Source organism: Macaca thibetana, chromosome 11 (genome assembly GCF_024542745.1).
Source record: "Macaca thibetana thibetana isolate TM-01 chromosome 11, ASM2454274v1, whole genome shotgun sequence".
Lineage (NCBI taxonomy): Eukaryota > Metazoa > Chordata > Mammalia > Primates > Cercopithecidae > Macaca > Macaca thibetana.
Genome location: NC_065588.1, coordinates 117,242,649 through 117,268,039, shown reverse-complemented (window position 1 = coordinate 117,268,039; position 25,391 = coordinate 117,242,649). Strand labels below are relative to the sequence as shown.

The 25,391-nt window shown below is 48.2% G+C and overlaps 2 protein-coding genes across 2 annotated transcripts in view; one reads left to right on the top strand and one right to left on the bottom strand.

Annotated features, from left to right (window-relative positions):
- Positions 1-25,391, bottom strand: part of P2RX4 (purinergic receptor P2X 4) — a 341,582-nt gene that overhangs the window by 295,040 nt on the left and 21,151 nt on the right. The window lies entirely within an intron of this gene.
- LOC126930707 (uncharacterized) lies at positions 1,556-24,749 on the top strand. Its single transcript, XM_050748199.1, has 4 exons — positions 1,556-3,368; positions 8,999-9,165; positions 9,786-9,872; positions 24,369-24,749. Exons 1-4 carry the CDS (start codon positions 3,344-3,346, stop codon positions 24,483-24,485), a joined length of 396 nt encoding a protein of 131 aa, XP_050604156.1. The 5' UTR covers positions 1,556-3,343; the 3' UTR covers positions 24,486-24,749.

Here is a 25,391-nt window from a genome sequence, read left to right as displayed (position 1 = left end):
GTACAGTCATGCGATCTCAGCTCACTATAACCTCTGCCTCCTGGGTTCAAGCAATCCTCCTACCTTAGCCTCCTGAGTAGCTGGGATTACAGGCACACGCCACCACGCACAGCTAATTTTTGTATTTTTGGTAGAAACGGGGTTTCACCATGTTGGCCAGGCTGGTCTCAAACTCCTGGCCTCAAGTGATCCGCCCACCTCGGCCTCCCAAAGTGCTGGGATTACAGGCGTGAGCCACCGCACCCGGCCAAGTGCATTTTTTTGTAACACCCCGTGCAAGTTGCTTTGAGATTGGGCAGCTTCCTGCTGGGGACAGCATTCTCAAGTCCAGACTAAACAGGGAACATGCTATGCGCTGTCCCTTTGTGGCTTTGAGGTTCTCCTGCTTACTCTCCTTGATGCCTGCAGCCACCTCTTGGTGACTTTCCCTTTCCAGGGAGCCAGAGGAACCAAGGAGGATGGGGCCTGACTCCTGCCCCCAGCATGTAAACTCATTAACTGCTGGGTCCTCAGGCAGTTAGGTGGCTGAGCATTTGAGTCTGGGATGGCAGGTGGGTTTGGTTGGACAGGGAATGACAGAGGTTGGGGAGGAGCCTCCAGAGAGTCTAAAGAGATAGGTACACAAGTAGAAAGTTCCAGCCCCCGCCCCCTGCCTGCCCTTCCCCCACACTCAGGGGACAAAGCTGAATTAACTCAAGGTCAGGAATGGCATTTGCATTCTTGAGAGTCACTGCAAATAAGAGCTGTAGTCATGGTGAGTGGTTAAGGCAATGGACTAGAGAATCACTGAGAAAAAAACAAACAGTGGCCAGGCGCGGTGGCTCACGCTTGTAATCCCAGCACTTCGGGAGACTGACGTGGGCGGATCACTTGAGGTCAGGAGTTCGAGACCAGCCTGGCCAATGTGGTGAATACCCGTCCCTACTAAAAATACAAAAATTAGCCAGGCTTGTCAGTGGGCATCTATAATCCCAGCTACTTGGAAAGGCTGAGGCAGGAGAATCGCTTGAACCCGGGAGGTGGAGGTTGCAGTGAGCTGAGATCGTGACACTACACTGCGGCCTGGGTAACAGAGAGAAACTGTCTCAAAAAAAAAAAAAAAAGAAAAAGAAAAGAAAAGAAATGGCCGAACGCGGTGGCTCACACCTGTAATCCCAGCACTTTGGGAGGCCGAGGCAGGTGGATCACCTGAGGTCAGGAGTTCCAGATCAGCCTGGCCAACATGGTGAAACCCCATCTCTACTGAAAATACAAAAATTAGCTGGGTGGGGTGGCGTCCCAGCTATTCGGGAGGCTGAGGCAGGAGGCTAGCTTGAACCCGGGAGGCGGAGATTGCAGTGAGCAGAGATCACGCCGCTGCACTCCAGCCTGGGTGATAGCGTAAGATTCCATCTCAAAAAAATTTGAAAATTAAAAATTAAAAAATGAACAGTTATGTTTAGTAAGTGCAGTATGTAGGCCAAGATAACTACTAAGTATGTCCTAACAACTTAGTAGCTGCTTGAAAAAAATAATGCACATAAATTTAAAAAATATATATATATATATATATTTTTTGTTGTTGTTGTTGTTGTTTTCACTCATTCTTAACTTCCTGTAAGGATGTACTAATGGTAGGCGTGTGCTGTTTGTTGGGCTGTCCACAGCTACTCAAACCTTGAAATTAGATTGATCGCTATCACTCTCATTTCCTGTTACACAGTAACTTTTGCATGGCTCTTGCTTTTAATCCTGACAACTGCCATACACTCAGCTTCACAAAATCATGTCATTGTGGAAAGGAAGGTTCCTCCAACATTCAAACATAACTATCCTGAGCTGGTAGTTTGCAAGGTGTCCGACAGATGTCGCTGTGTTTCCTTAACAAATTCTCTAAAATAGTCCACTGTGTCCCGGGGCAGAGTAGATATTCAATAAATGGTGGCTGTGAGTTTTATCACAATTCTCTCCTACTGGGTGAGCAGCTGTTTGCAAGGCTAAAATTCTGGCAAGGCACAGGCTTCCCCTTGGTCTTAGCAGCCAGCACAAGACGAGTGTCCCTTCAGCCAATCTCAGAGCTCTTTGGCAATTCAACTGACCCTTGTCCTTCAGTCCAGACAATGCCCCAGGCCCACGTGCATTCAAACTCGGACTGTTCTCCTTCCCACCCCTACTATCTTTTCAACTTTATGGACAGTCCATGCAATTTTCTCATCCATTTTCTCATTTAACATCTAACAGCTTCATGATATCCCCATTTTACAGATAAGGAAGCCAAGGCTTTAAGAGGATAGGGAACCTAATCAGCTAAGGCAGAGTAGGATTTGAACCCAGATCCCCGTGATGCCAGAATCTAAGCCTTGACTAAATATGTGTTACTATTACTTTTGTTGTTGTTGTTGTTGTTGTTGTTGTTCTGGGCAACTCCAACCCTCTGCCCATTGGCCTTGTCACCTCAGTGCTCATTTTGCAGATGAAGAGACTAAGGTTCCGTGGGGCTGGAGCACAGTGGTTAGGAACAGACTCTAGAGCCAGAGTACCTGGGTTTGAGCCTAGTTCTGCCATTTACCAGCCATATGACCTTGGGCAACTTGCTTCTCTGCCTTAGCTTCCTCTTCTTTGGGTTGTTAGGAGAATGAATGAGGTAACATCCATAGTGTCCAACACCCTGCAAGCGGCCAAGTGTGGTGGATCACACCTGCAATTCCAACACTTTGGGAGGCCGAAGCAGGTGAATCATTTGAGGTCAGGAGTTCAAGACCAGCCTGGTCAACATGGCGAAACCTCATCTCTACTAAAAATACAAAAATTAGCCGGGCGTGGTGGCACACGACTGTAATCCAAGCTACTGGAGAGGCTGAGGCAGAAGAATCGCTTGAACCCGGGAGACAGAGGTTGCAGTGAGCCAAGATTGCACCACTGCACTCCAGCCTGGGTGACAGAGCGAGACCCTGCCTCAAAAAATAAAAATAAAAAATGAACAGTGTCCAGCACCCTGAAAGCACTCCGCATGACTGAACAATCGCTGTTATGTAATTACCAATATGAGGCCCCCACTCCTCTTGGCCAAACTGAGTTCTCTCCTCTTGTAAAAACTTCTGCATATGAAGTCACCCGTTCCATTTGACCCTTTAGCCCTCATCCTGGCATTCAAGGGCATGGACAACTCAACCCCACTCTCTAAGCCAGCCTGACCTCCCCATTCCTTTCTCTGGCACAGAGGGCCTTCTCACCACCTGCCCTTACTCCCTGCCCGCTGTTGTCAGCCTGTACTGTGTTGAAGCTCCCAGGAGAGACAACTGCAGTCATCTCTTTCCGCTGTGTTCAGTGATGTCAGTTCGGCCCAGCTGGGGGTATTCGCATCATGGAAACAGATCATCAGATTTGGTGTATGTTTGTTTTATTTTGCTTTCTCAGAGAGCCGGTTGTTAAACATTAGCCAACACCCCACTGATGCTATTCCTTCTGTCTGAAACACCTCCCCACTGCCAACGAGCTCTAAAGACAAAAGGACCTGGGTCTGCATTTCCCAAAGGCAAGAATCTGGTATCACCTTCATATTGTTTTCCCATATTTGAGCACCACTGCCCGTAGCATTATTTACTTAGCAGTTTTGCTCCCGTCAACTCGCTTTTTAAAAATGAAACTTATTTTAAAAAGAAAAGTTTTGGCCGGGCACGGTGGCTCATGCCTGTAATCCCAGCACTTTGGGAGGCCGAGGTGGGCAGATCACCTGAGGTCGGGAGTTCGAGACCAACATGGAGAAACCGTGTCTCTACTAAAAATACAAAATTAGCTGGGCGTGGTGGTACATGGCTGTAATCCCGGCTATTCAGGAGGCTGTGGCAGGAGAATCACTTGAACCCAGGAGGCAGAGGTTGCCGTGAGTCGAGATCACACCATTGTACTCCAGCCTGGGGAACAAGAGTAAAACTCCATCTCAATAAAAAAAGAAAAAGAAAAGCTTTATATAATTTTAATACACAAAAGAACAGTATCCCGGCCAGGCACAGTGGCTCACGCCTATAATCCCAGCAATTTGGGAGGCCAGGCAGGAGGATCACTTGAGGCCAAGGGTTCAAGACCAGCCTGGCCAACATGGTAAGACCCCCATCTCTATTAAAAATACAAAAATTAGCCAGGCATGGTGGCAAGTGCCTGTAATCCCAACTACTCGGGTGGCTAAGGAATGAAAATTGCCTGAATCCAGGAGGTGGAGGTTGCAGTGAGCCGAGATCGTGCCACCGCACTTCAGCCTGGGTGACAGAGTGAGACTCTGTCTCAAAAAAAGAAAAAGAAAACCACTATCCTTTGCCATAAATAGCAAGCAATCATTACAACATGGAAATGAAGCGTCCACACTTATTCTTGTTTCACACTAAGGCCCTAAGCCTAAGGAGGGTTTTTCTATGTTAAAAGGAAATTAGGCAGTGTTCAGAGGGGTGTTAAAGATAGACTAGCAACTAACCAAAACTTTCTCCTCGATGTGAGCACTTGAGAAGGCACTAAAAAGAGAATGTTCTCCCTACGTGTACCATATCACCTACAATTACCTCGTGTACCACTATTTTGCAAATGCCGGAGGCAAGAGTAAATTTCGATGCCTTAGCCTAGCACTCAAAGCCCTCCTTGATTTGAATCTTTCCAGCCTCATCTTGCACAGCCCCTCCATACCCAGGCCTCACCCACTCTATTTGCCATCTCCAGAACATACCCCGAACTGTCTCACCTCTGTGCCTTTGTACAAGCTGCTCTCTCTACCTGGAAACCTCCATTTGTCAAGCTGCTGCTGTCTTCAAGATCTTCCTTGTCAGAATCTCCTGCTGTCCTCTTCTGCCACCCGCAGCAATGTGAGCCTTCACTGGCTGGCCTTTCCTACTCACTGGAGCAGAGCTACCAGCATCAGAATGCCCTGGACCAGGGATTGGAAATACAGATTCCTGAGTCTACACTCAAAGATTTCTTTCTTTCTTTCTTTCTTTTTCCTTTTTTTTTAAATTTTAGAGACGGGGTCTTGAACTCCTGGGCTCAAGCAATCCTCCCATCTTAGCCTCCCAAAGTGCTGGGATTACAGGCTGAGCCACAGCACCCAGCCCCAAAGATTTTGATTTAGTAGGTCTGGGATGTCACCCTAAATGGGCCAGCTCCTTGAATCACAGGCCAGAGAGCTGAATATTATTCTCTGTTAAAACAAAAAAAATGTGTATGAAATGTATTTGAGAAAGATGTGGAAGGACATACTCCAAACTGTCAACATAGGTTGCTTTTAGCAGGGAGGGATACACAAAAATAAAAATGAAAACAAGGGAGGGCCGTCCTGGCTAACACAGTGAAACCCCGTCTCTACTAAAAAATACAAAAAACTAGCCGGGCGAGGTGGCGGGCGCCTGTAGTCCCAGCTACTCGGGAGGCTGAGGCAGGAGAATGGCGTAAACCCGGGAGGCGGAGCTTGCAGTGAGCCGAGATCCGGCCACTGCGCTCCAGCCTGGGCGACAGAGCAAGACTCTGTCTCAAAAAAAAAAAAGAAAAAAAAAAAAAAAAAAAAAGAAAAGTAAACAAGGGAGGGGAAAATAATTAAAAGAGCCGTCTGTGAAACATTTCATGTACAATGAAGTGATACAGTGTACATTTTTATATCAGAATGAACCACAGCAGACCTTATGAAAAGATGGCCTCCCAAGCTGTATCTGTAATTATCTCTAGGTGGTAAATTTCAGGTGACTTTTACTTTCCTGTTTATTCTTTTCTATATTACTTGAATCTTCATTTTTTTACTTTTTTATTTTATTTTTGAGATAAAGTCTTGCTCTGTCACCCAGGCTACAGTGCAGTGGCGCGATCTCAGCTCACACAACCTCCACCTCCTGGGTTCAAGCGATTCTCCTGCCTCAGCCTCCCAAGTAGCTGGGATTACAGGTGCCTGCCACTACACCCGGCTCATTTTTGTATTTTTAGTAGAGACGGGGTTTTGCCATGTTAGCCAGGCTGGTCTCGAACTCCTGACCTCAGGTGATCCACCCACCTAGGCCTCCCGGTATTTTTATCTTTTTTTGAGACAGGGTCTTGTTCTATTGCCAAGGCTGGAGTTAGGTGGCACAATCACAGCTTACTGCAGTCCTGACCTCCTGGGCTCAAGTGATCCTCCCACCTCAGCCTCCTGAGTAGCTGGGACTATAGGCATGTGCCACCATGCCCAGCTATTTTTTTTTTTTTTTTTTTTTTTTAGAGATGGGGGTCTCACCATGTTACCCAGTCTGGTCTCAAGCTCCTGGGCTCAGGTCATCTTCCCACCTAGGCCTTCTAAAGTGTTAGGATTATAGGCATGAGCCCTGAACTTTTTAACATGAACATTTATTATTTATATCTGGAAAAAAACAAAGTTATTTTTATTTGGGTGATACCGCGCTCAAAAAAAAAAGAGGCCGAGCATGGTGGCTTATGCCTGTAATCCCAGCACTTTGGGAGGCTGAAGCAGGTGGATCACTTGAGGCCAGGAGTTCAAGACCAACCTGGCCAACGTAGTGAAACCCACCTCTATTAAAAATACAAAAATGGACCAGACGCGGTGGCTCACACCTGTAATCCCAGCACTTTGGGAGGCTGAGGCGAGTGAATCACAAGGTCAAGAGATCAAGACCATCCTGACAAACATGGAGAAACCCCATCTCTACTAAAAATACAAAAATTAGCTGGGCATGGTGGCACGTGCCTGTAGTCGCAGCTACTAGAGAAGCTGAGGCAGGGGAATCACTTGAACCCAGGAGGCAGAGGTTGCAGTGAGCCGAGATTGCACCACTGCACTCCAGCCTGGGTGACAGAATGAGACTCTGTCCCAAAAAAAAAAAAAAAAAAAAAAAATTAGCCAAGTGTGGTGGCACATGCCTGTAATCCCAACTACTTGGGAGGCTGAGGCAGAATAATTGCTTGAACCTGGAAGGCGGAGGTTTCAGTGAGCCAAGATCGCACCACTGCACTCCAGCCTGGGCAACAGAGCAAGACTCCATCTCACAAAATAAAAAGCCAAAAAAAACTCTCGACAGTTCTGTTCCATGCCTGAGGTGTTTGTCTCAGGATCCCTGCCCAGCTGTGGACCACAGATGGCAAAAACCAAGGTCTGTCTATTACTGGGCATCCAGGGCTTCATAATCTCTACTACCTACACTCCTGGAACTCCACACGTTGTGCATGCCCCAGAAATGCTTGCCCAACAGACCCCAATCCACAATTTCTGAATGCATTTCTCACGACTTGCTGAAGGTGTCTTGTCAATCCAATTAGACTGTAAACTCTGGGAGTGCAGGGACAACGCTGACCTTCCTATTATTCCCCTCGCCCCTGCCCAGCTCTGGTCTGGGCACACAGTGACCCTCAAGGGCAGCATAAAGACTTGAGGCAGAAAAACACCTGTAGAAGGAAAAGGCTGGATCCTGGGAGCTCCTCTGTCTGCTTTGCTGCCGTCCTCTTCTTCACCAGCAAAGGACATGCTAGTTCCATGCAGCAAAAGTTTCCAAACACGTTAGCCTAAGAATTTCGAGTCGTGCAAAAAATAAATAAATTCCCAGAGTCACAGGGTTAAAAAAAATCAGATTCCAGGGCCCCGCCCTTGTTGTTCCTGAGTCAGACTCCCCAGTCAAACTGCCAGAGAATCTCTTCTTTGAGCAAACACTTCAGGCAACTTTCCCAGGATAAAGCAAGTTTCAGAAACTCTCACACAGCGTCTTGGGTATCTCAGATATGGCTCTTGCCCTCGAGATGTTTACGAATGAAAATAAGAAATCTGGTTCCAACAAGCAAAAGCCCAGAGAGATCTCAAGTACAAAGATACAAATCAAAATTAGTAGAGAAATAAATTAGCCAGAAAGTTGTACTTCAGTCGCAGGGCTGGCTGAGGTCACTGCCTGCAAAGCAGACTGCTGGCAGTTCTGCAGTATACCAACTGAATGGCCTTGAACAAGTCCCATCTCCACTCAGAGCCTCTGTTTCTGCATCTGCAGAGTGGGGATATGTGGGCCTAACTCACAAGAAGATAAAATGCAACTGTGAATATAGTAAGCCGGCATGTGATTAAATGTTAGTTTTCATCCTAAGAAAAATAGCTAATATTTCTGAGCACTTACTGCCAAGCCTTGTGCTAACATTCACTTGCTCCTTTAATTCCCACAACAACCCCATGAGGTAGGATCTATTATCCCCATTTCATGGATGAGGAAATTAAGGCACAGAAGGGTTAAAAAAAAAACATGCTCAGGCCAGGTGTGGTGGATCACCCCTGTAATCCCAGCACTTTGGGAGGCGGAGGCTGGAGGATCGCCTGAGGCCAGGAGTTTGAGACCAGCCTGGGCAACATAGCAAGACCCTGTCTCTATTTAAAAAAATGTTAAAGCTGAGTGCAGTGGCTCACGCCTATAATCCCAACACTTTGAGAGGCTGAGGCAGGTGAACTCTTGAGCCCAGGAATTCAAGACCAAACTGGGCAACATAGTGAGACCCTGTCTCTAAAAAAAAAAAAAAAATCAGCTGGGCGTGGTGGTGCATGCCTGTGATCCCAACTACTCAGGAGGCTGAGGTGGGAGAATCGCTTGAGCCCAGGAGCTTGAGGTTGCAGCGAGCTATGATTGTGCCATTGCACTCCAGCCTGCATGACAGAAAAAGATCTGTCTTTAAAAAAAGAAAGAAAAGAAAAGAGTACTCAACGTCTCCCAACTAGGAAATGGCAGAGCTGGGATTAGAGCCCAGAAAACCTATCCTGTAGCCCCAGGAGGAAATAGCCTCATGGGAAAAAAAACCGCCAGGTGTTTAGGGCTCATGAAAATTATACATTGGCTGCTTTGGGAAAAGTGGCCCTCTCAGCTGAGCAGGACCCAAAACAGCAAAAGGGCCGAGGTCAGCCCGCCTGCCCTAGGTGTGGTCCCAGCTGGGATTCCTAGCCCTGCGAGTTTTCCCAGATTGGCCAACACACATCCGAACCCCTCAGATCAGGAAGTGCCTGGGTCTTGCTAAAGCCATTTACTGTTGACAGATGTCCCACCAATGGCCGAGTGCCAGTCAGTCACGGCCTCAGTGCAAGACCTCGTCCCTCCCAGAAAGCCGTGGCTCCGGACTCCACCCACTGAAAACAGGGCTTCTGTGGGACTGCAACGGGACACGAAGAAAAACATGCTGAATCTGGTCTCCATGGGACCTGAGGTGCGAGTCACATTCATTCACATCCCTGGCTTGGAGCCTCTCCACTCACAAGTTATTGATAATTGAGAAAATAAAACAACATGCGATCGTATTTCTGGGCAGACAGATGCAAGAGCCTGGGGCACCGTTGTTTCTGGGGAGGGGAAGGGAACCGAGAGACCCAAGAAGAGGGTGGACAGGCTGGGCGCGGTGGCTCACCCCTGTAATCCCAGCACTTCGGGAGGCCAAGGCGGGCAGACACTTGAGGTCAGGAGTTCGAGATCAGCCTGGCCAACATGGTGAAATCCTGTCTCTACTAAAAGTATAAAAATTAGCCAGGCGTGGTGGCAGGTGCCTGTAATCCCAGCTACTCAGGAGTCTGAAGCAGGAGAATCACTTGAACCTGGAGACAGAGATTGCAGTAACCGGAGATCATGCCGTTGCACTCCAGCCTGGGCAACAGAGCAAAACTCCATCTCAAAGAAAAAAATAAAATAAAAGGACTGTGAGTGGGAGCAGATGTAGGGAGAGGCAAGGGATGAAGTATCAGGGGGTGGGAGGAGCATTGGGCTGGTAACTGTGAGGCCTTCCCTCACGTCCTCCTGTTCCTGGGCTCTCTGCTAATCAAACCCAATCACCAGGCAGAGGCATGCGAGGCCCCTGTGCACAGAGCAGGGTGGAGACAGGAGAAGCGACAGCAGAAGAGGCCAGACCACCACCCGATAGATGTGAGTAACTATTCAAAACTCAGATCATCTGAACAGAAAAAGGTAAATGCTGTGAGCTCAAAACTTCAAGGTTCTTTGCATCAGTGCCGTTTCTTTTTTTTTCCTGAAGTTATTTCAAGCTGGGTTTCTACCACTTGCAACCCAAAAGAGTCTTGCCGAACAGAGACGGAAACATGGAAGATTTCATTGAAGTGGAAACCTGGCATTATAATTGCCCACTGCTTATAAAATTCAGGCCAGTACGGTGGCTCAAGCCTGTAATCCCAACACTTCGGGAAGCCGAGGCGGGCAGATTGCCTGAGCCCAGAAGTTCAAGACCAGCCTGGGCAACATTGCAAGACCCTGTCTCTGTTAAAAATTTTTTATTTAAAGCCAGGTGCGGTGGCTCGCACCTGTAATGCCAACTCTGGGAGGCTGAAGCAGGTTAATTGCTTGAGCCCAGGAGGCCAAGACCAAACTGGGCAACATAGTGAGACCCCATTTCTTAAAAAAAGAGGAGAAAAGAAAATCAGCGGGGAGTGTTGGCACATGCCAGTGGTCCCAGCTGTTCAGGAGGCTGAGGTGGAAGAATCACCTGAACCCAGGAAGGTCAAGGCTGCAGCAAGCTGTGAAAGTGCCACTGCACTCCAGCCTGGACAACAGAGCAAGACCCTGTCTCAAAATAAGTAGGCTGGGCGAGGTGGCTCACGCCCATAATCCTAGCACTTTGGGAGGTCCAGGCAGGCAGATCATTTGGGGTCAGGCGTTTGAGACCAGTTTGGCCAACATGGTGAAACCCTGTCTCTACTAAAAATACAAAAAAATTAGCTGGGTGTGGTGGTGGGCGCCTGTAATCCCAGCTACTTGGGGAGGCTGAGGCAGGAGAATTACTTGAACCTGGGAGATGAGATCAAACCACTGCACTCCAGCCTGGTTGACAGTGTAAGACTCCATCTCAAAAAAAAAAAAAAAAATTGGCCTGGCACAATGCCTCACGCCTGTAATCCTAGCACTTTGGGAGGCTGAGGTGGGTGGATCACCTGAGGTCAGGAGTTCTAGACCAGCCTGGCCAACGTGGCGAAATCCCATCTCTACTAAAAAATACAAAAATTAGCTGGGCATGGTGGCACGTGCCTGTAATCCCTGCTACTCGGGAGGCTGAGGCTGGGGAATCACTTGAATCCAGGAGGCAGAGGTTGCGGTGAGCCGAGATTGCGCCACTGCCCTCCAGCCTGGGTGACAGAGTGAGACTCCATCTCAAAAAAAAGAAAAAGAAAAAGGAAAATTAATTAATTTAGCTTAATTCAGCTGCTTCACCTTTGCCTACAAGGGTCTGGGCCCCCCGTCCACTCCATGATCACCTTTTTCCACCGTCCCCTGCATTGCACAGCAGGTCACCTGTAGCTCCCCCCATACCCACAGCCCCTTCCTGCCTGGGCCCTTCACTCATGCTATTCCTCCTGCCTGAACCCCTCTCCTAGCTCTTCCTCCCATCAGCACCTCCTTTTCATCCCTTCCCTATCCTGTGGTCTGAATGTCCGTGTCCTGCCAAAGTTCATGTGTAGAATCCTAGCCCCCCAGGTGGTGGCATTAAGAGGTGGGGCTTTTGGGGGACAGGATTAGTTTCCTTATCAAAGAGGCCCAAGGGAGCTTGTCTGACCCTTCCACCAGGTGAGGGCCCCACAAGAAGGTGTCCTGGCCGGGCGCGGTGTCTCAAGCCTGTAATCCCAGCACTTTGGGAGGCCGAGACGGGCGGATCACGAGGTCAGGAGATCGAGACCATCCTGGCTAATATGGTGAAACCCCGTCTCTACTAAAAAATACAAAAAACTAGCCGGGCGAGGTGGTGGGCGCCTGTAGTCCCAGCTACTCGGGAGGCTGAGGCAGGAGAATGGCGTAAACCCGGGAGGCGGAGCTTGCAGTGAGCTGAGATCCGGCCACTGCACTCCAGCCTGGGCGACAAAGCGAGACTCCGTCTCAAAAAAAAAAAAAAAAAAAAAAAAAAAAGAAGGTGTCCTTGCCGGAGATCCCAGACTCTATGAGAAATAAATATTGTTTATAAGTAACCCAGTTTATGTTTTTTGGGGTTTTGTTTGTTTATTTTTTTCAAGATGGAGTCTCGCTCTGTGGTCCAGGCAATCTTGGCTCACTACAACCTCCGCCTCCCAGGTTCAAGCGATTCTCCTGCCTCAGCCTTCTGAGTAGCTGGAATTACAGGCACCTGCCACCACACCCGTCTAATTTTTGTATTTTTAGTAGAGATGAGGTTTCACCATGTCGGCCAGGCTGATCTCGAACTCCTGGCCTCAAGCAATCCTCCCGCCTCGGCCTCCCGAAGTGTTGGGATTACAAGCATGAGTCACTGTGCCTGGCCTATAGTATTTTTTTTACAGCAGCAGGAACAGACTAAGACATCCTACTTCTCAGCTTAAACGTCACCTCTGCACAAAGCCCTTCGTGACACATCTGAACAGATTTTTTTCTGTGACTCTGCATCCCTGCACCGTGTTTGCTCTTTCAGGGTACTTTTTAACATTTGTGAGGGCGTATGTGCCTTCTCTTCCAGGCTGAGGCTTCATAAAGTCTCTGTTTTGTTCATAACTAGAACAAGCCCTAGCACCTAGCAGTGGGTGTTCATTAAACATATGAAGAATGAATCAGCAAGTGATTTCACGTCTCATCATCTCTAAAAAGCCTGTTTGATCACTTCCAGGACCAGGAAACTCCTGACATTATCAAGGATGCCATTGCAAAGCGAAATGTCATAAACACATAGGAGTTGATTTCTTTCCAGAAGCTGGCAGTCCAGGACTGGTGTGAGGGCTCCACAATGTCAGCAGAGCTTTGACCTTCCTGCTGTACCATCTTCAGTGGGTGGCTTCTGTACTCAGGGTTACCTCATGGTCCAAGATGGCTGCTGGACTCTCGCCATTGTATCCAAATATGAGGCAGCAAAAAGAGGTAGAATAGAGGACAAAAGCAGCGAACCTCAAGGCTGAGGCTCCTGGAAGCCTCATATACTTTTACCTACTACAGTCCATGGAACATAGCATAGTCATAGGGCCACGCCAAAATGCAAGAGAGACTGGGAAATGTCTTCATTCCAGGCAGCAAGATTGGAGTCTGTTATTAAGGAAAAAAATAGGAAGAATGGATATTAGGTTTGTAACTAGCTACAAATCATCATGGCGTCTCCATTTATTGAGCGCTTACTAAGAGTCCTAAGTACTTAATAAATGTGGCCTTGGGCCGGGCGCGGTGGCTCAAGCCTGTAATCCCAGCACTTTGGGAGGCTGAGGCAGGCGGATCACGAGGTCAGGAGATCGAGACCATCCTGGCGAACACGGTGAAACCCCGTCTCTACTAAAAAATACAAAAAACTAGCCGGGCGAGGTGGCGGGCGCCTGTAGTCCCAGCTGCTCGGGAGGCTGAGGCAGGAGAATGGCGTAAACCCAGGAGGCGGAGCTTACAGTGAGCTGAGATCCGGCCACTGCACTCCAGCCTGGGCAACAGGGTGAGACTCCATCTCAAAAAAAATAAAAATAAAAATAAAATAATGTGGCCTTGTCAAACAAGATTGCCCTCTGCCCCTTCGGTAGCCAGGGACACATACACACATGCACACACACGCACAGGAGTCACTTGGGCCTGGCCCCCTTCACTGGGGACACTGACATGCGAACTCTTTGTCATATGACTCTGAGCAGGAAGGAGGTAGTGTCCTCTTAGCATAATAAGATCAGGATTCATAGAATTAAATCAAAGTGCTGTAACTCAGAGGAATATCAATTTCCCATTCAGAAGATAGAGGGGAATGTCTTCAGAAGGAAATTGATCTTTATGGTTTGAGACATGTTTAATTTTAAATATGTTGAGAGAAAACCAGCTACAGCCTGGCGTGGAAACTCCTGTTGTTCCAGCCAGCGCCTTGGAGAACCAGAGACCACGCCCCCTTCCTCCCTGCTAAGGAGTCGACAAACATCGAACAGAGGACCAAAGTCCCCTGTTCCTCTCTGCAGTCAGCAGAAATCAGAGAAGAAGATCTTTAGACAGTCAGCAGACTCGGGAACTGTGTACTTTGCAATTTACAAAAAGGGGCTCTAGGACTTTTGAAAAATTTTTTTACTTTTATTTTTTTGAGACGGAGTCTCGCTCTGTCGCCCTGGCTGGAGGGCAGTGGCGCGATCTCCACTCACTGCAACCTCCACCTGCAGGTTCAAGCTATTCTCCTGCTTCAGCCTCCCGAGTAGTTAGGATTACAGGCGCCCTCCACCACACCCAGCTAATTTTTGTATTTTTAATAAAGACAAGGTTTTGCCATGTTGGCCAGGCTGTTCGCCAACTCCTGACCTCAGGTGATCCACCCACCTTGGCCTCCCAAAGTGCTGGGATTACAGGCATGAGCTACCGCACCCGGCCTGGGATTTTTTTATTTTTACAGAGATGGGTGATGATTCATGGGACGTTGGAGATGCCCCAAGACTGGAGATATGATTTGGGGGATCCTGAGGATTGGTGACCTAGGCAAAACTCGGGGAGGCTGGATTTTGGGTACGGAGTAGCCAGTCTGAATAAAGAACCCTGCGCCAAACGTTGGCACAGAAATAGTGGTCTTGTCAGCCTTCAGAGGAGGCCCACACCAGTCCTAGACTGCCTGCTTCTGGAAGGAATCATCTCTTATATGTTTATGCCATTTCACTTGGGGTTTTCTGTTCTATACAGCTAAACCTAATATTGGACTGATACATTATTATTATTTCAGAACCAACCAAAGCTGGAATAACATTATTGATAATGCCAGGAGTTTCCTGGTCCTAGAAGTGAGCAAACAGGTTTTTCAGAGATGACAAGATGTGAAATCACTCACTGATTCATTCTTCGTGTGTTTAATGAGCACGCACTAGGTGCTAAGCCTTGTTCTAGTCAGAAACAAAACAGAGACCTTACGAGGTTGACAGGCTGCTGGAGGAGACATGTATCAGCCTAGTGTGTGCAGACCAAAGGCCGGAGGCGCCCAGTCAAGCTTTTCCACCTTGGAAAATCCCATAACCTTTATAGAAGAATGGAAATAGTGAGCCCTGAGTCACGGCTGCGTTTGAATGCCACCTTACCTGAAGTCTGAGTCAGGGATAATTTGATTTCAGAAGAATAAAATGAGGCTCCTAACACCTGTCCCAAATTGCAAGGAAATGAGGGTATTCTGTGAGAGGCAGATGACAGGACCCTACGGCAATGAATTTGTCAAACTCAAGGCTAAGGACACATGCCCTCCACAAGGCAGCCTTCGTTTCAAATGCCAGGTACAACTGGGGGTTCCTGGGCCACCCTCACTTCTCCCAGTTGGCTGCAAATTTGAGGGTTCCCACCACCCTCTCTGGTTCAATAATTCACTAGAATGACTCACAGAACTCAGGAAAGTGCCCCGCCTCATAACGACAGTTTTTATTATGGCAAACAGATACAGATCAGAACCAGCCACAAGAAAGGACATAGAGGGTGAGGCGTGGAAGGGGTTTAAGTGCAAAGCTCCTAGTTATCTTCTCTCCAGACAGTCACCTCCTCCCAGCTATGATGTGTGATGACACCCAGAGAATATTACTAACCAGAGAAGCTCCGGAGGCTTTGGTGTCCAGCATTTTTTGGGGTTTTGTTTTTGTTGTTGTTTTTGAGATGGAGTCTCGCTCTCATCGCCCAGGCTGGAGTGCTGTGCGTGATCTCAACTCACTGCAAACTCCGCCTCCAGGGCTCAAGCGATTCTCCCGCCTCAGCCTCCAGAGTACAAGTAGCTGGGATTACAGGCATGCACCATACCCGGCTGATTTTGTATTTTTGGTAGAGACAGGGTTTCACCATGTTGGCCAGGCTGATCTCAAACTCCTGACCTCTGGTGATCCGCCTGCCTTAGCCTCCCGAAGTGCTGGGATTACAGGTGTAAGCCACTGCCAGCCAGTCTCCAGCGTTTTTTAGTGGGGCTTGATCCCATACTGCCTGTGTGGCTGACCTTTCATCCCCAGTCCCTCCTGAGCTAACTCTTGTGTATCCAGCTCATCTGGAGGTTGGAACGGATACAGGTGTTCCAAAGCCATCATTACAGATCACATTGTTAGACTATCTGATGGCCAAAGGCCGTAGGCAAACACAGGCACTTCTATCAGACAGGACATTAAGGGGCCTAGAGATCACCTCCCAGCAGCTGAAGGCAAAGCCAGACCTCTCTTTGGGTAAAGATAATCCTCCTACAGTACCTTTTTTTTTTTTTTTTTTTTAAGAGACAGGGTTTCATTCTGTCGCCCGGTCTGGAGTACAGTGACACACTCATGGCTTGCTGCAGCTTCGACCTCCTGGGCTCAAGCAATCTTCCTGCAGCTGGGAATACAGGTGTGCACCACCACACCCTGCCAACTATACATCCATCACCACCCTGTCCTCTCAGCCCCCAAAGTCATGAGGCTTTGGTTAGGTGTCAGGATGTTTTCAAATGAAAATTAATGAAAACGGCGGGCCCAGTGGCTCATGCCTGTAATCCTAGCACTTTGGGAGGCCGAGGTGGACAAATCACCCGAGTTCAGGAGTTCGAGACCAGCCTGGCCAGCATGGTGAAACCCCGTCTCTACTGAAAATTAGCCGGGGGTGGTGATAGGCACCTGTAATCCCAGCTACTCGGGAGGCTGAGACAGGAGAATTCCTTGAACTCGGGGGTCAGAGGTTGCAGTGAGATTGCACCACTGCCCTCCAGCCTGGACGACCGAGTGAGACTCCATCTCAAAACAAAACAAATCAAAGGTAGCTCTTGAAACAACCAAAACAAAGTTAAAGTTGTAAAGAATGGAAAGTCCTTAGCATTGATCAGAATTAATCTTTGACGGGGTGAGGTGGTCCATGCCTATAATCGCAGCACTTTGGGAGGCTAAGGTGGGAGGATTATTTGAGCGCAATTTGAGACCAGCCCAGGCAACATAGTGAGATCTCATTTCTACTGGAAATCAAAAAATTAGCCAGGCATGGTGGCACCTGCCTATAATCCTGGCTACTCAGGAGGCAGAAGTGGGAAGATTCTTTGAGCCTGGGAGGTTGAGGCTATGGTGAGCTAGGATGGCACCACTGCACTCCAGCCTGAGCAGCAGAGTGAGACCCTGTCTCAAAAGAAAGAAAAAAAAAAATTCTCAGTCTTCTCCCCTAAGCCTTCTCCCCTGCCACAGCCTTCCTCAAGTACACTGAAAACAAACATCCTGTACATTGTTTGGGTCAAATACTGGCTTTATCCTTGATGCCTCACTTTCTTTCATATCCCATAGTCAGTTGGTCTGGAAAAAAAATAGAAGTTTCCCCAGAATAAAAAAAAAAATCCCAAAGTTGGTTGGGCTTGGTGATATATGTTATTAGGAGTCTAGGTTTTCTCAGTCTGCAGCATCAGCTTCAGTAAAGGCTGATTCTCCTCATGGTCACAAAGTGGCTACCACCACTCACTGAGGCACTGTCTCCTCTGGGGAGAAGGAGGAGCTGCTCACCCTCATCAGCCCAGAGTAAGCCCTGCCTTGCATCTCATTGGCCCACTGGCTCAGGCCCAGTCAATCACTGGCAAATGGGGATGGAATTAGCAGCACTGACTGAGCTCAGTGGATCTCAAAAGTGTGGTCCCAGGGCCAGCAGCACTGGCCTCACCTGGGAATTTGTTAGAACTGCACATCCGGCCGGGCGCGGTGGCTCACGCTTGTAATCCCAGCACTTTGGGAGGCCGAGGCAGGTGGATCACCTAAGGTCGGGAGTTCAAGACCAGCCTGACCAACATGGAGAAACCCCGTCTCTACTAAAAATACAAAATTAGCCGGGGTGGTGGCACATGCCTGTAATCCCAGCTACTCGGGAGGCTGAGGCAGGAGAATCGCTTGAACCCGGGAGGCGGAGGTTGCGGTGAGCCGAGATCGTGCCATTGCACTCCAGCTTGGGCAAAAAGAGTAAAACTCTGTCTCAAAAAAAAAAAAAAAAAAAAAAAAAAGAACTGCACATCCTCCAGCCTCACCTCAAACCTGCTGAATCAGAAACTCGGGGTGGGGCCCAGTGAGCTGGAGTTGTTTCCCAAGCCCTCTAGGGAATTCTAAGTTGTGCTCCCACTGAAGAACTTCTGCCTTGATTGAAGGCTTTGTTAACCATCCTCAAGGTCCAGGCATGAGGGTGACTTTGGAGGAGGGTGGGTGAGATGCTGTGAGTGTGGGAGGGGAAGAGTGGCCTCTTCAGTGGGTACCACAGATCATCCTGTGGGCAACGACATCGCAGGGGCAGCGTGGACCCGGGAGTCCCCATCTACAATCCCTGGTCCGGCTGGAGACAGGAAGGGAAATCTCTCCCTATGATCCCCGAAAGGAAAGGCAGAAATCCACTGGACAGAAAAAGAGAGCGTCTACACATACCTTATCCCATTTTTATCTCATAGCTGTCCTTTAAAAGAGATGTTATTAAATTCCCATTTTAGGCTGGGGCAGTGGCTGATGCCTGTAACTCCAGCACTTTGGGAGGCCGAGGTGGGCAGATCACTGAGGTCAGGAGTTCAAGACCAGCCTGGCCAACATAGTGAAACCCCATCTCTATTCAAAAAACACAAAAAATCAGCCGGTCGTGATGGTACATGCCTGTAATCCCAGCTACTCGGGAGGCTGAGGCAGGAGAATTGCTTAAACCTGGGAGGCAGAACCTGCAGTGAGCCAAGATCGTGCCACTGCACTCCAGCCTGGGCAACATAGTGAGATTCTGTCTCAAAAATAAATAAATAAAAATAAATTCCCATTTTAGCAATGAGGAAGCTGGGGTTTAGAGAAGTCGAGGGCCGAGCACAGTGGCTCACGCCTGTAACCCCAGCACTTTAGGAGGCTGAGGTGGGCGGATCACCTGAGATCAGGAGTTCGAGACCACCCTGACCAACATGGTGAAACCCATCTCTACTACTAATAAAAATTAGCCAGGTGGGATGGTGCATGCCTGTAATCCTGGCTACTCGGGAGGCTGAGGCAGGAGAATTGCTTGAACCCGAAAGGCAGAAGTTGCAGTGAGCCGCGCCACTGCACTCCAGCCTGGGAGACAGAGCAAGACCCCATCTCAAAAAAAAAAAAAAAAAAAAAGCAGAGAAGTCAAGGCTACATGGTTATCCACCGCGTCTGACTCCTAACGTCTATGTCATCTGTCAGATGAGATGTCCGGTCTCTCTGCCAGTGACGTGCCAAGGGTGGGGCAGTGGGGCAGTTTGCATCAGAGGGGGGCATTTAGTGTACACAATGTAAAAGCCAGAATAAAACCAACTAGGCTGGGTGAGGTGGCTCATAGCTATAATCCCAATACTTTGGGAGGCCAGGGTGGGAAGATCACTTGAGTCCAGGAGTTCAAAACCAGCCCAGACACCACAGCAAGACCCCATCCCCATCTCTACAAAAAAATAAAAATAAAAAAATAGCTGGTTGCAGCGACATAAGCCTGTAGTCCCAGCTGCTTGGGAGGCTGAGGCAGGAGAATCGCATGAGCCCATGAGTTTGAGGATACAGTGAGCTATGATCACACCGCTGTACTCTAGCCTGGGCAACAGTGAGACTCCATCTGAAAAAAAAAAGAATAAAACCAACTAAAAGTCAGTCTGCTTTTTATTCTCACTATGCTATTGCAATTCTAAACTATATCGGTGATAAAATACTCTTCCTTGAGTTGATATATTCTAAATATTTGCCATAATTACTGCTGAGTTTTAGTAATATAAATAACATAATCCTATAACTACAATATAAATAAAATATAAAATGTAACACAACATAAATTTAAAAATAGCTTTTTTAAATTTTTTCTTTGAGACAGAGTCTTGCTCTGTCACCCAGGCTGCAGCCTAGTAGCACAATCTCGGCTCTCTGCAACTTCCACCTCCCAGGTTCAAGTGATTCTCCTGCCTCAGCCTTCCGAGTAGCTGGGATTACAGGCACTTGACACTATACCCGGCTGATTTTTGTATTTTTAGTAGTGATGGGATTTCACCATATTGGCCAGGCTGGTCTTGAACTCCTGACCTCAAGTGATTCACCCACCTCAGCCTCCCAAAGCACTGGGATTACAGACGTGAGCCACCGCACCTAGACAAAATAGCTTTTTTTTTTTTTTTTTTTTTTTTTTTTTTGGAGACAGACTCTTGCTCTGTCACCCAGGCTAGAGTGCAGTGGCACAATCTCAGCTCACCGCAACCTGCATCTCTCAGGTTCAAGCGATTCTCTTGCCTCAGCCTCCTGAGTAGCTGGGACTATAGGCATGCGCCACTGCACCAGGCTAATTTTTTTATTTTTACTAAAGACAGCGTTTCGCCATGGTCGTCAGGCTGGTCTCAAACTCCTGACCTCAAGTGATTCACCCATCTCAGCCTCCCAAAGTGCTGGGATTACGGGTGTGAGCCCTCGGATCCAGCTAATAACTTATGTTTTAACAAACATTGTCACATACATGAAAGTTAATTCAGAGAATTCCCACTTCTGCAGCTCATCCCTGGCACATTGTGGATTCAGTTATGGCCGTGATGGTTTTAAGGAAGTCTATAATAATGCAAAATCACTGGGCATAGTTTATAACTCCAGCCCCAATGGTGCTATGTATTCCCACATTTAAATCACAGATTTTTTAAAAATTATAGTGCAGTGATTGTAAATACAAAAAACAGAACTTGGTCTATTTCAATTTGTCACTCTAGGAGTCCATTTGGAGTTTTTATTTGTGTTTAAAGTATAAAACAGTGAGAGAGTATGAACAGCAGGGTGTAATACTAATTTTTTTTTTTTTTTTTTTTTTTTTTTTTTTTTTTTGAGACAGAGTTTCGCTCTTGTTGCCCAGGCTGGAGTGCAATGGTGCAATCTCGGCTCACTGCAACCTCTGCCTCCCGGGTTCAAGCGATTCTCCTGCTTCAGCCTCCCGAGTAGCTGGGATTGCAGGCACCTGCCACCACGCCCGGCTAATTTTGTATTTTTAGCAGAGACGGGGTTTCAGCATGTTGGTCAGGCTGGTCTCGAACTCCTGACCTCAGGTGATCTACCTGCCTCGGCATCCCAGAGTGCTGGGATTACAGGCATGAGCCACCACGCCCGGCCAACAGGGTGTAATACTTTTGCTTAGTAAAGTTCACATGTGAAATACTTTACTGAATTTAAATAAAACCTTTAAAATTGAAATGTATTCTTCATTCCTAATTGTTAATTGTTTTGAAATGAAAGAATGAATTAAGAAAATGATGATCATTGATGATTACATGATTTTTTTTTTTTTTTTTTTTTTTTTTTTTTTTTTTTTTTTTTTTGAGACGGAGTCTTGCTCTGTCACCCAGGCTGGAGTGCAGTGGCCGGATCTCAGCTCACTGCAAGCTCCGCCTCCCGGGTTCACGCCATTCTCCTGCCTCAGCCTCCCGAGTAGCTGGGACTACAGGCGCCCGCCACTTCGCCCGGCTAGTTTTTTTTGTATTTTTTAGTAGAGATGGGGTTTCACCGTGTTAGCCAGGATGGTCTCGATCTCCTGACCTCGTGATCCACCCGTCTCGGCCTCCCAAAGTGCTGGGATTACAGGCTTGAGCCACCGCGCCCGGCCGACGATTACATGATTGATACTGAAAACATTTTTGTGATTTAGAGGAAGGGAGGGTTTAAAAATGATGTGCGCCGGGTCAAATACAGTCCTTGAAATAAATATCTGACGACAGGCCGGGCGCAGTGGCTCACGCCTGTAATCCCAGCACCTTGGGAGGCTGAGGTGGGTGGATCATGAGGTCAGGAGTTAGACCAGCCTGGCCAACATGGTGAAACCCTGTCTCTACTAAAAATACAAAAATTAGCCGGGCGTGGTGGCGGGTGCCTGTAATCCCAGCTGCTCAGGAGGCTGAAGCAGGAGAATCTCTTGAACCCGGGAGGCGGAGGTTGCAGTGAGCCGAGATCATGCTACTGCCCTCCAGCCTGGGTGACAGAGTGAGACTCCATCTCAAAAAAAAAAAAAAAAAGATAAATATGTAACTATCATGGGATCCAGTCATTTGGTTCCTTATCTGAGAGAAATGAAAGTGTATGTCTACACAAAGACTTGTACACACGTGTTCATAGTAGCTTTATTTGTCACAGCCAAAGATTGGAAACAACCCAAATGCCCATCAACCAGTGAATGGACAAATAGAATATGGTCTATCCATATAACTGAATGCTACTCAGCAACAAAAAAGAATGAACTGTTGATACACACAACATGGACAGACCTCAAAATAATATGCTGAGTGAAAGAAGCCAGACAAAAATGAGTATATACTGTACAATTTTATATACAAGAAAGCAGATTAGTCTGGGCACAGTGGCTCACGCCTGTAATCCCAGCACTTGGGGAGGCCTAGGTGGGCAGATCACTTGAGGCCAAGAATTTGAGACCAGCCCGGCAAAAATGGTGAAACCCCATCTCTACCAAAAACACAAAAATTAGCTGGGTGTGGTGGTGTGTAGTCCCGGCTACTCGGGAGGCTGAGGCATGAGAATTTTTTTTCTGTTTTTTTTTTTGTGAGACGTGAGTGTCACTCTGTCGCCCAGGTTGGAGTGCAGTGGCGCAATCTCAGCTCACTGCAAGCTCCGCCTCTCGAGTGTCAGGACTCTGAACCCAAGCTAAGCCATGATATCCCCTGTGACATACACGTATACATCCAGATGGCCTGAAGCAACTGAAGATCCACAAAAGAAGTGAAAATAGCCTTAACTGATGACATTCTACCATTGTGATTTGTTCCTGTGCCACCCTGACTGATACATATATTCACCCCCCCCCCCCGCCCTTAAGAAGATACTTTGTAATATTCTCCCCCACCCTTAAGAATGTACTTTGTACGCCTATCCCAAATCTATAAGAACTAATGATAATCCCACCACCCTTTGCTGACTCTCTTTTCGGACTCAACCCGCCTGCACCCAGGTGAAAAAAACAGCCTTGTTGCTCACACAAAGCCTGTTTGATGGTCTCTTCACACGGACGCTCGTGACGCCGGGTTCAAGTGATTCTCCTGCGCTGCTAATTTTTTGTATTTTTAGTAGAAACAGAGTTTCACCATATCGGCCAGGGTGGTCGTGAACTCCTGACCTCGTGATCTGCCCGCCTTGGCCTCCCAAAGTGCTGGGATTACAGGTGTGAGCCACCGCTCCCAGCCAAGAATTCATTGAACCCAGGAGGTGGAGGTTGCAGTGAGCCGAGATCGCACCACTGCACTCCAGCCTGGGTGACACAGCAAGACACAGAAAAGGGAAGGGAGGGGAGGGGAGGGGAGGTTAGTGATTACTTGGGAAACGAGGGAGGGTAGAATAGGCCACTTAAGTCTGCCCTGGTCTTATCGGGAAGCATGTGCTTTCTCTCCTGGATTTTTTTTTTTTTTTTTTTTTTTTTTTGGAGATGGAGTCTCACTCTGTCACCAAGCTGGAGTGCAGTGGTACAATCTCGCCTCGCTGCAACCTCTGCCTCCCGGGTTCAAGTGATTCTCCTGCCTCAGCCTCCCCAGTAGCTGGGACTACAGGCACTCACCACCACGCCTAGCTAATTTTTGTATTTTTAGTAGAGATGGGGTTTCACCATGTTGGCCAGGATGGTCTCGATCTCTTGACCTCATGATCCACCCACCTCAGCCTCCCAAAGTGCTGGGATTACAGGCATGAGCCACCGCGACTAGTGCTTTCCTGGATTTAAATAGTAGCAGCTGCAGTGACCATTTGTGGGCTTCGGATATTCAGTGGCCAGCAGCACTTCCATTCCCTATGGAGACCCACCCTCCCTTGTGAGCAGTCACGGGAGCGAGTGACACCCCTGCCCCCTACACAGATGTACAAACGTCCAGTTCTCCCCGTGTCTGCTCCAGCTGCAATCGTACGGTGGGCACATAATCCAGGGTAGGGCAGTCACATGTTCCCTCCAGGACTCGGCCCTTGAGTGAGCAAATTGGGACTGAGAGGAGCGATGGAGGCTGTCTGGGCCAGGCGATCACAAAAGGACATGAGGGCCAGCTCACACCTGTAATCCCAGCACTTTGGGAGGCTGAGGTGGGCAAATCACTTGAGGTCAGGAGTTCAAGACCAGCCTGGCCAACATGGTGAAACCCCGTCTCTACCAAAAATACAAAAATTAGCCGGGCATGGTGGTCAGAGACAGGACTACCTGGATTTCCTAGGCCGACTAAGAATCCCTAAGCCTAGCTGGGAAGGAGACCGCATCCACCTTTAAACACGGGGCTTGCAACTTAGCTTACATCCAACCAACCAGATAGTAAAGACAGCTCACTAAAATGCTAATTAGACAAAAACAGGAGGTAAAGGAATAGCCAGTCATCTATTGCCTGAGAGCACAGGGGGAGGGGACAATGATGGGGATATAAACCCAGGCATTCCAGCAGCAACGGCTACCTCTTTTGGGTCCCCTCCCTTTGTATGGGAGCTCTGTTTCCAGTCTATTTCGCTCTATTAAATCTTGCAACTGCACTCTTCTGGTCTGTGTTTGTTACAGCTGGAGCTGAGCTTTCGCTCGCCGTCCACCACTGCTGTTTGCCACCATCGCAGACCCGCCGCTGACTTCCATCCCTCCGGATCCGGCAGGGTGTCCACTATGTTCCTGATCCAGTGAGGCGCCCATTGCCGCTCCCGATCCCGCGGCATATTAAGGCTTGCCATTGTTCCTGCAGGGCTAAGTGCCTGGGTTCGTCCTAATCGAGCTGAACACTAGTCACTGGGTTCCACGGTTCTCTTCCCTGACCCACGGCTTCTAATAGAGCTATAACACTCACTACATGGCCCAAGATTCCATTCCTTAGAATCCCTGAGGCCAAGAACCCCAGGTCAGAGAACACGTGGCTTGCCACCATCTTGGAAGTGGCCCTCCGCCATTTTGGAAGCGGCCCACCACCATCTTGGGAGGTCTGGGAGCAAGGACCCCCAGTAACAGTGGCACACGCCTGTAATCCCAGCTACTCCAGAGGCTGAGGCAGGAGAATGGCTTGAGCCTGGGAGGTGGAGGTTGCAGTGAGCTGAGATCATGCCACTGTACTCCAGCCTGGGCGACAGAGCAAGACTCTGTCTCAAAAACAAAAAAGGACATGAGGAAACTTCTAGGAGTTATCACTACATTAATTATTTTGTTCTTATTTATTTATTTATTTATTTTTTGAGACAGAGTCTTGCTCTGTTCCCCAGGCTGGAGAGTACAGTGGCATGATCTCAGCTCACTGCAACCTCCACCTCCCAGGCTCAAGGGATTCTCCTGCCTCAGCCTCTTGAGTAGCTGGAATTACAGGCACACACCACCACACCCGGCTAATTTTTGTATTTTTAGTAGGGACAGGGTTTCACCATCTTGGTCCGGCTGGTCTCGAATTCCTGTCCTCATGTGATCTGCCCGCCTCGGCCTCCCAAAGTGCTGGGATTATAGGCATGAGCCACCGTGCCTGGCCAATTATTGTGATCATGGTGATGGTTTCACAGGTGTAGGCTTATATCAGAATTTATAAAATCGCATGCTTTAAATGTGTACAGT

Coding starts and splice junctions, on each gene's coding strand:
- LOC126930707 (XM_050748199.1), top strand. CDS start 3,344: ATGGAAACAGATCATCAGATTTGGT. Junction 3,369..8,998: donor AACAGATCATCAGATTTGGT/GTATGTTTGTTT, acceptor TACTGTTGACAG/ATGTCCCACCAATGGCCGAG. Junction 9,166..9,785: donor TGGTCTCCATGGGACCTGAG/GTGCGAGTCACA, acceptor CCCAATCACCAG/GCAGAGGCATGCGAGGCCCC.